The 9,572-nt window shown below is 48.3% G+C and overlaps 1 protein-coding gene across 1 annotated transcript; it reads right to left on the reverse strand.

Annotated features, from left to right (window-relative positions):
• Positions 1 to 1,201: 1,201 nt before the first annotated feature.
• On the reverse strand, positions 1,202 to 7,909 carry TXNIP (thioredoxin interacting protein). Its single transcript, XM_074938203.1, has 8 exons — positions 7,307 to 7,909; positions 6,093 to 6,165; positions 5,835 to 5,982; positions 5,262 to 5,364; positions 4,636 to 4,892; positions 4,117 to 4,273; positions 3,424 to 3,575; positions 1,202 to 2,974 (listed from the first exon to the last, which is right to left on the reverse strand). The coding sequence occupies exons 1-8, from the start codon at positions 7,554 to 7,556 to the stop codon at positions 2,939 to 2,941; spliced, it is 1,176 nt and encodes a 391-aa protein (XP_074794304.1). The 5' UTR covers positions 7,557 to 7,909; the 3' UTR covers positions 1,202 to 2,938.
• Between the last annotated feature and the right edge of the window lie 1,663 nt (positions 7,910 to 9,572).

A 9,572-nucleotide genomic window follows, 5' to 3' on the forward strand; every position in this document is an offset into this window, starting at 1 on the left:
GATCATATATGTGTCTTCTCGTTATGTGAACTCTTAATTTGATGCCACCACTGTTGTAACAGGGTGTAGGTCTACACTTAAAATGCTGCACTGCTTTCATGAAGCCCCTACCTATGCTTTCTCCTGGCAGCATAGGTAATCCACCTCCCAGAGAGGTGATAGCTATGTCAACAGCAAGTCTCTCATTGACTTTACTGTCTACAGGTTAGGTTAGTTAAATGGTGTTGCTCACGGACGGTTGATTCTTACCACAGCCCTAAGCAATGTTGTTATACCAACCTAGTTTCCAAGTGGAGACCAGGCCAGTATGCAGTGAGTTAAGTTGGCTCTCTTCAGTACGGTCACCAATTTTGGTAAAGATCGCTAGCAAATCAAGTACATATCATCCTCTCCATCATCCTAGTATCTGAGCACCTCTGTTGCTAAGGGGTTTAGCCTCAGTGCTGAATTAAGGGAGTATTATAACAGATTATCTGCAGCTTTGGGCAAATCTCTTAGTCAGTTGCAGAACTGACTGTAGAGCTTCATTCAGACCCTGAACGACAAAAAAAAAAATACACCAGAAGGAACTACTAAATCATCTCATCTGAGCTCCTGGATAACTTGTATCCTCCCTCTCTGCTTGCGTGAGATTATTAGAGGACAAATGATCTGTGAAGGTGTTAGTCTCCATGTTAAAAAGCAGGGGGAAGAGGAAGCATAGAATCATGGTGACTTGCCCTAGGTCAAGCAGCTGGCTAGTGGACAGCTGGGAATAAAAAGGGTGGTCTCCTTAACCCTGGGACAGACAACACAGCACCCTTTCCATTGGATCCAGTAGTTTAGCACTTAAACAGCACTATTGACAAGGGAACTGGACACAGGCCCCACTGACTTCACTGGAAATTGGAGGTGCTTTGGCTGTTAAAAAATAATTAAGTCACTGATAAAAGGCAGGGACTGTCACAGGCACCTACAGTTGAAAGTTTTGGCCTTTGTGTTGCAGACTATTCAACGCAAGCGGTGGCTGCTGCTTCTCCTCCCCCTCCCCCCCCCCCCAGTGGAAATGGTAAGGTGGTAACGTAGTACAACATCCTAATCACACCCAGCTCTGAAGCTTCACATCTGTTTTACGATGCCCCCCATCCCACCCCACCCCCAGTAGAGAAGCTTCCACCCAAGAATGAGGGAGGCTTTGGTTATTTCAACTGTCTTTATTAAAAATGTCACCCCACAGGGGTGGTTCTAGCATCTTAAATTGTACAAATATAAAAATTTTGCCAAACAAATACAAAAACACAGTAGAAAAATTCAGTACACCCAATTCGTGTCATGATAGGCTGAGGCAGCTAAGGCTTACACATGGTTGGTTCTGCCAAATACAGATGAACACATACTTAGGACGTGTAGTGCTGGGTTAACGAATACACAAGAGTGAAGAAAAAAAGTGCTTTTTTCTGTGTAAGGACAGGACAAACCAGGGGGCGGGGGGTGAGAGGAAAAAAACAAACCCCCCCACAATCCCTCACACACCAGAAAACCTTCCCTGTCATTTTTTGGTTTAACGTTTGCCTAAATTCTGACAGCCTCCCTTCAGGCAGAGCGCCTTTTCCCCAGGTGTCTGGACGTTGCACAAGATAGTTTGACCAAAACTTCTTCAAATGGTGCCAGAGAGAGTGGGTTTGAGACTTGTGCTTGGATATGCAGGCAAAAGAAAGCATGAGAAAATTCTCAGGGTTTGCCTGGGCCCAGAGAGGTTTGTTATTTCTTGGGCTGTCCTCAAAGTGCAATCCCAGCCAGACTCCTCTGTGCACCTGCTGAGGCCAATTAAACCAAGTAGTGATGGCTGGGTTGGGGGGTTTGGGGTGCATTGGTTTATCTGCATAAAGGAAGATAAAACATTCAAAACGAAAGGACGGAGATAGTGATTCTTCTTAAAAGGATCATGGAGTTTAGCTTACACTGGTTTAGCAGATTCAGAAAACTCAAAGTCAAACAATAAATGCTACCAAAGACATAAGTCATATGACACCACTTTGAACTGATGGTATAAAATCTTGGCTTTTGAGACATTTGGACTGGATAATGTTTCATTTGCTTGTTAGAACAAAAAAAAAAAAGACAGACATGCATAAATATCCCTTTGCATATTAAAAAAAACCCCACCACTTAAGTTCTTCCCCTTGATGATTGCTATTTGATCTCTTCACTTCTACCTAGTGCCAAGGCACAGAAGTGTTTCCACCAACACCCAAAATCCTCAACAGGAGGGTTGTAAAAAGCTTTGAGATTTATGGTGCTTACAGAGCAATAAGTTTACAACCCTAAGCTAGCAGGTTTCATTGAAATCTTCAGACACTTACAAAAAAAAAAAACCAAAACACTGATCATGTGTTCAAACACGACTGATCATCAGTACAGCACAGTAACAGATTCAAGGCACGGTGATGGTAGTTTTTCTGGCATAGAAGCTTTTTTAAAGTCAGAATCTGCTGGCTTTACACCTCTCCCTAACAAATCAACTCTTAAGTGCTCCCCACAGAGCACACACCTTTTCCACCCCATGTACTCCCATTACAGTTTCCATACAAGCAACTATTTATTTTCCAGGGAGATTATGAAGGGCTCTGGAGTCCTTTTGAGCACCGGGACAAGGGCGAGCACTAGCTGGCCCACTGCTAAAAGCTCCTCCCCCTGAAGGCATCTGATCAACATGACATTTCGCTTTGTCACATCAAGTCTTCTTAGAAGAAAGACCTTTACACATTTGCCGCCTTCTGTGCTGGCTGTGATTTTTTCAGCCCGGTAGGAGCTGCCCTACCCCACACCTCTTGGGACATTTTTTTCCTGCATCAGGGCTTTGAAACCCCGTTCTGAACTTTGGCTAGGTATAATCACTGCAGATATAAAGTGAGTCCAGGAAAGTAGAAGAAACAGAGGAACAGCTGCTTCTTGGCCCTCACTGCACGTTGTTGTTACCATTGCAGGGATCCACCTGGGGAAGAAAAATAAGGAGGTCTTTAGACACTTGCTGAAGAGTACTAACATGTTAACCCCAACCAAGATATAGAGTCTCCCCTGACTAGAAAACTGTGGTCATGTGTTTAAGGAAACTGACTCGAGAAATACATTATAACTCAAAGCTACCCAGCTGAAGAAAGATGCATCATCCCCATTGGGCAGCTTTGCACAAGCAGATGTAGTGCGCTTTTAATGCATCCCTGGACAGATCTGCATCAGTATCACAAGGACAATTCATCTCTTCTAGTCTTGTCAGTTTCTGTCTTCCTGACAATACAGAGTAGGAGTCTAGCCATGTCTGAGCAGCCTTGATAGGGGTATGAATGCAAAGTTTCCCACCCCAACTAAATCCTAGTTTTCTGTTTTCCAGCTCTATTTCCTTTGTGGCTGAAACCAGCCAGCAAGAGTGTCACCAAATCTCACCTCTGTGTAAGTAGGAGGCGGCATGAACTTGAATTCTGGGGCGTACATGAAGATAGGGCTGTCGAAGGAACTGTCGAAGTCATCAAGAAGGGGAGTGTTGGGGCTCTCCAGGCGGTGATCTTCAGAGACGATGTCCAGGTAGCATGGAGGTGCTGTAAGAAGAGGAGGAGAAGCATGTGAGCCCTACAGGGTATTTGTGTAGGAGAGTGCTTTGTGATGCAATCCCAGTTTTAGTCCTGTTTTCAGGCCATTATGATGAAGCAATCCACTCTCCCTCTCTGCCCCCCCAGCATGTTTCCTAGCACAAAGCTAAGGGCTTGTCTACACTGGCACTTTACAGTGCTGCAACTTTCTAGCTCAGGGGTGTGAAAAAACACCCCCTAAGCACAGGAAGTTTCGACGCTGTAAAGCGCCAGTGGAAACAGTGTGCCAGCACTGCACCTCTCGTGGAGGTGGTTTTTGTAGAGTGCTGGGAGAGCTCTCGCCCAGCGCTCTGCCGTGACTACACTGGCGCTGCCACGGCAGTGCTTTAGCGTTGCCGCTGTAGACTAGCCTTAAGACGGAGTGTTGTTTCTGCATTTCAAGTGATGGCCTCAATCAATTTACTGGAAGGTTTCAGAGCAGACACCCACACTGCCCCCTTTGCTACAGACTAAAGCAAGTATCCCCGTAACAGCATAGCACTCAGCTCACCTTCTGGAGCATCAGGGATATTGAGGTCCACCCAGCTCATTTCAGAGCTAGTCTGGCTAGCCATGCTGGAGCTGCGGCTGGCAAACCCAGATCTGCTACCGATGACAAGAGGCAGCTCCAGAAGGATCTTCTTGGAGCCAGGGACGCTGGCGTAGATCTGTACGAACAAGACCAGGACAGAGTTGGTTACTAGATCATTACCCCGATACAAGTGTCTGTGTCACATTAGAATTCCTAGTGAAACTGCAGTGATGTGGGGAAAGAACTATCGTACAGATTAAGTGTAATCCATCCTTCACTGCTCAAAGTGACATGAGCTAGTGCATCATGTGCCTATGCTCCCATATTCAGCGAGACTATGGATGTAAGGACAACTATACATGTACAATTCCCTTAGAATGGCATCCCTCATGTTTACTACAGAAGTGGGCATCCTCTTAAAGCCGTATGGAGCTGGAATCCAAACAGCAGTTAGACTAAGCCGGGAATAAATGGCTGCTTTGATAGGGAGACCCTTACCTGCAAGAAGTACTCCACACGCAGGATATTGCAGCTCAGGATGGATGGTTTGATCTTCTTGACCCGGAGAGTTTTACCCCGCCAGCTCTCAGACATGCCCGAGATGATGGGGTTGCCTCGGACGCAGGAAAGTTTCTGGGTCAAAACCTTGGTCTGCCCGTTTGCCAAGTAGGTATGCTTGGAAACGATGGCTGCTTTGGGTACCACAATCCGGGAGCAGATGTTCTCAAAGTCTGCGTTTATGCAGATATCATCACCTGGAAAAAGATACAGAAAGCTTAGTTATGGAGAAGGCCTAAGGTCTTAGCCAGACCAGTGCTGTGCTGTGCCCTACAATGTATTCAGAGCTAATTTTTTACTAGTTAAACCAAGCAAGCTTCATTGAGTAGGAAGTTCCCCTGATTCCCAGTCTGCTTCCCTTCACTCAGTCACATTGCATTACATACTCCTACTTATACCCTTTGGGCCACATCCAGTTCCTTTCCCCTCTTGCATTTTCAGATTTCAAATCCTGGTCAGTTGTCTCATCCCTCAGGAGCATTGCTACCTTCATGCACTCTGCTTAGCCCTCCACACCCCCTCTTCCCTCACCATCCCACTCCCAAAGGAAAGAAACCAGATCTCACCTTCACAGAATCCTTTTCGGTCAATCCTGGCACTGACAGACACATGCCCATCAGGAATGAACATGCAGGACACCTTCTTGTCTTTCTTGGCAGCAACTGGCGACTGGAAGAGATTCACAGGGAGATTGTGTTACACAGACGATCAGTTTGTGTCCCCCTGCCCCTTCACCTACTCGGCTCCTCATTATTGGAAGTTCAGTGTCTGCCACCTGCCTGATCTTTGCCCTATCCTCATCAGTGTTTCAAACCTGCTGCAGTTTAATTTGTAACTCCAATTAAGCCCTAACATCCTGCATTATGGATAGTAGATGAGACTCACTGATGCCCAGATGGCTGCCCTCTAGACAGGCTGTCTCATGAAGCAGAGTACTAAAACAGCCCTCATGGGAAGTCTACACTCTGACCAATGTGGACCACAGCCCCAGAGATAAGTGTTTTAATCTGTGCTTTGCAATAAAGCCAGTTAAAGAGATTCCTCAGGACAGAGCTAACATCCTTTTCTAAGAACCTGAGTCACCACATAGCTCCAGCCACTAACACCCACATGCACAGATACAGCCACCTGATAATTACCATTAAGTCTGGAGTGTTGACATCAACAGGATCCATGACCTCAAAGTGCTGCTTTATCTCCTGAGTGTGACAGGATGGGCGATCCAAGAAAGCCTTAACCCAGTAATCCACACAGCCATACTTCCCTTTGAATGAGGTCCCCAGAGGCCTGCAATACAAGAAGGCAGAAGTGCCTGTTAGAGACACACAGGATAACTAGAAAGGAAGGACTTTTAACAAGAATACAATTTTTAGTAGCCACTTTTGGCCAATACCTACCCCTGGGGAAGCTCAAATCCAAATTTGTATTCATATTTGTTGCCAGGTCTCAAGATCACAGAGCCATCCTCATCTAGAAAGAGGAAAGAAAAAAGGAGTACATTAGAACACACTTCCAGACTGAGATTTTAAGGGGAGATTTTTGTCCTGTTTCACAATTGTAATAGTCAACGCAGCTGTTAGGAACAGTTAGAACTGCTAGCTAGGAACAACCGAACACTCTGCTGATGCCCTTTTGGAAGGGGCGTAATATTGCAGATCTAGGCTTGACGGTACTTTAACTTTGACAACTCTACCCCCTTACAACTTGCCTGCAGGATGGGTGGGGAATGTCCTGTTACAGAGATCCAGGAAATCGATCTAAACTTGCAGTTCCCTACGGTGACACCTATTCTGCCTACTGGACTTGCTTATCAAAACAGTCTGTACCCACAGCTCTTCCTAGGACTCAAGGGAAGCCAGCCATTGCGACTGAATCGAAGACTTAAAAAAAAAAAAAGACTACTCTATCATTCTGAGCTGCTCCTACAGTCTTGGAGGTTACTCTCCTACAGGCATATTAACATCTATAACTGTTCTCTACTGGCTAAAATATCCACAAGGCTTATAATTATACCCGCTTTTTTTCCTTGGCAATGTAGTGAGTATTAGTGGCTAGAGTTTTATTATTAAGTTGGAAATTTCAGCACTAGATTCTCAAACTTCAGTGAGATTCCCATGCAAGGCTACATTTTGGATCTTAGCCAGCTTAGGGCTACAAGGGCTCAAATGAATGACTAGCACTTCCTACTGCCTTCCTACGAGAGGACTCCAAGCAAAGACCAGGAAGATGCAAGTACTATTTGATTCTGCCTCTTTCCACCCAAAACCTATGTGGCTCTATAACTGTATCAAGAAACCTCCTTTAAAAAGCCAGCAATCCTCAGTTTACGTTAGGCCTTTAGTTTTAAAAGAAAGCTCTAGTGGGAAACCCACAAGACAGAAAGAAAAGGAGGACTTCTGGCACCTTAGAGACTAACAAATTTATCTAAGCATAAGCTTTCTACAGTTCACTTCACCGCGAGTGAAAGCTTATGCTCAAATAAATTTGTTAGTCTCTAAGGTGCCACAAGTCCTCCTGTTCTTTTTGCGGATACAGACTAACACGGCTGCTCCTCTGAAACCACAAGACAGAGGCACACACAACAAAACGACTCTGGAACCAAGGTTCTCACCAGTGGGCTGATCATCCAGAGTGAGGACATCTTCATAGCGCAGATACTCCATCTCTTGCTTGCACTGTTGGGGTCCCTTGATCCAGACCACCTTGGCCTCCCCACAAGCCAGCACTTTAACTGAGCTGACTCGGGTGACTTCGGTCACTTCCACCAGCACACGGCCGGCTACCTTCTCTCCGCTGCAGAAGACCTTCTCAGGCTCGCTGAAGACTATCTCAAAGGTCTTGATCTTCTTGAACACTACCATGATGAGTGGTTGCAACTAAGTTTTGTTTCTCCCCCCAAAAAAGAGATTTTGTTTTTGGGTTTTTTTTAAAAAAAAAAAAAAAACAAAACAACAAAAACCGGAAGTGGTTTTGAGACACGATCTAGAGGTTTTAGGCCCCTATGACTTTTTCTAAAGGTGTCGTTGCAAAACTTCAGAGAGCTTTTGCAAATAAATGCACCCTTTTTTGGGTTAAAAAAAAAATGACGGTTTAGGACAATTTTTTTTTTTTTTTTTTAATAGCTGCAATCCTGGAAGGAGAAACAATGGCAGGACGGGATTCTCCCGGTGGCCAACAGTTCAGCAGCACCAGACAAGCTCCCCTCTGCTGCACCCTGTAAGGCTTTGAGCCAAGGGAAAAGCCGGGCGCTGCTTTTATACTCCCTCTCCCCCTCCCTTCCCGTGTTGATCTCAGCGCTCCATGCTGAGGGCGCGTGGACAAGCGTGCTTGCCGCGTGATCAGCTCTCCCATTGGCCGCCGAGGCCTTGTTTACATCCCCACCGGCCAATCGCCGAGCCGACCGCGGAGCGTGGACACCGTGTGTAAGAGGTGCCGGCCTGGGTTGCGAGAGGGAGGAGTGGAGGAGAGAGCGACGGGGGAGCGGGCCAAGGAGAAGCAAGAAGGCGGGCGCCGCGAGCCAATCGGGGGCAAGAGGGCGGGATATAATGTTCCCAAGAAGCAGGGAAGGGCGGGGGTGTGAGGGGGTTTTTGTGACTGGGGTGTTGTCTTGCTCACAGGCAGATGTCAGTCCCCCCCCCGCACTGACCATACACAGCCCTGCCTGGCCTTCCCTGTTGGGGGGCTCCCCACCCCCCTGGATAAACTGTGCTGGGGCAGCTCTCAGCCCCCCAGCACTGCCCCCCCCGACCGTGGGGGCAGTTCCACAGCCCCCCCTCCCCTCCCACTGTCCATGGGGTGGGGGGGTCAATTCTACAGCCCTCCTACTTTTCACCCCACACTCACCGGGGGGGGGGGTGTCAATTCTACAGCCCTCCTACTCTTCACCCCACACTGACCACGGGGGGGGGTGTCAATTCCACAGCTTCCCCCTCCTCACCCCACACTACTGGGGGGGGTCAATTCTACAGCCCTCCTACTCTTCACCCCACACTGACCACGGGGGGGGGGGTGTCAATTCCACAGCTTCCCCCTCCTCACCCCACACTACTGGGGGGGGTCAATTCTACAGCCCTCCTACTCTTCACCCCACACTGACCACGGGGGGGGGTGTCAATTCCACAGCTTCCCCCTCCTCACCCCACACTACTGGGGGGGGTCAATTCTACAGCCCTCCTACTCTTCACCCCACACTGACCACGGGGGGGGGGTGTCAATTCCACAGCTTCCCCCTCCTCACCCCACACTACTGGGGGGGGTCAATTCTATAGCCCTCCTACTCTTCACCCCACACTGACCATGGGGGGGGGTCAATTCCACAGCCCCCCCCACTCCTCACCCCACACTGACCGGGGGTGTGTGTGTCAATTCTACAGCCCTCCTACTCTTCACCCCACACTGACTATGGGGGCGGGGGTCAATTCCACAGACTCCTCACCCCACACTGACCAGGGAGGCAGCGCCACAGGCTCCCCCCCAGCACTGCCCCCCCCAACCATGGGGGGGTCAATTACATAGCACCCCCCACACCTCATCCCACACTGACCAAGGGGTAAATTCTACAGCCCCACCCTTGTCACCCCACACTCAGCATGGGGGGGGCCGTTCTACAGCCCTCTCACAACTCCCCCTCACAGGACTATGGGGGCAGTTTCAAAGCTCCCCCACTGACCATGGGGGTGTTAATTCCACAGCCCCCTGACAACTCTCCCCCCCACATTGGCTATGGGGGTACTTCTACAGCCCCCCCACACCACTCCCAACACTGATCGGGGGGGGCAATTCCACCTCTACACCTCCCCTCACGCTGATGATAGAGGGTCAGTTCCACAGCCCCAGCACCTCCCCCACACTGATCACGGAGGGCAGTTCCACAGTCC

This window comes from Natator depressus, chromosome 24 (genome assembly GCF_965152275.1).
Source record: "Natator depressus isolate rNatDep1 chromosome 24, rNatDep2.hap1, whole genome shotgun sequence".
Lineage (NCBI taxonomy): Eukaryota > Metazoa > Chordata > Testudines > Cheloniidae > Natator > Natator depressus.

Coding starts and splice junctions, on each gene's coding strand:
- TXNIP (XM_074938203.1), bottom strand. CDS start 7,556: ATGGTAGTGTTCAAGAAGATCAAGACCTTTGAGATAGTCTTCAGCGAG. Junction 4,893..5,261: donor CCGAAAAGGATTCTGTGAAG/GTGAGATCTGGT, acceptor ATCTTTTTCCAG/GTGATGATATCTGCATAAAC. Junction 2,975..3,423: donor CGCCTCCTACTTACACAGAG/GTGAGATTTGGT, acceptor TTTCTTCCCCAG/GTGGATCCCTGCAATGGTAA.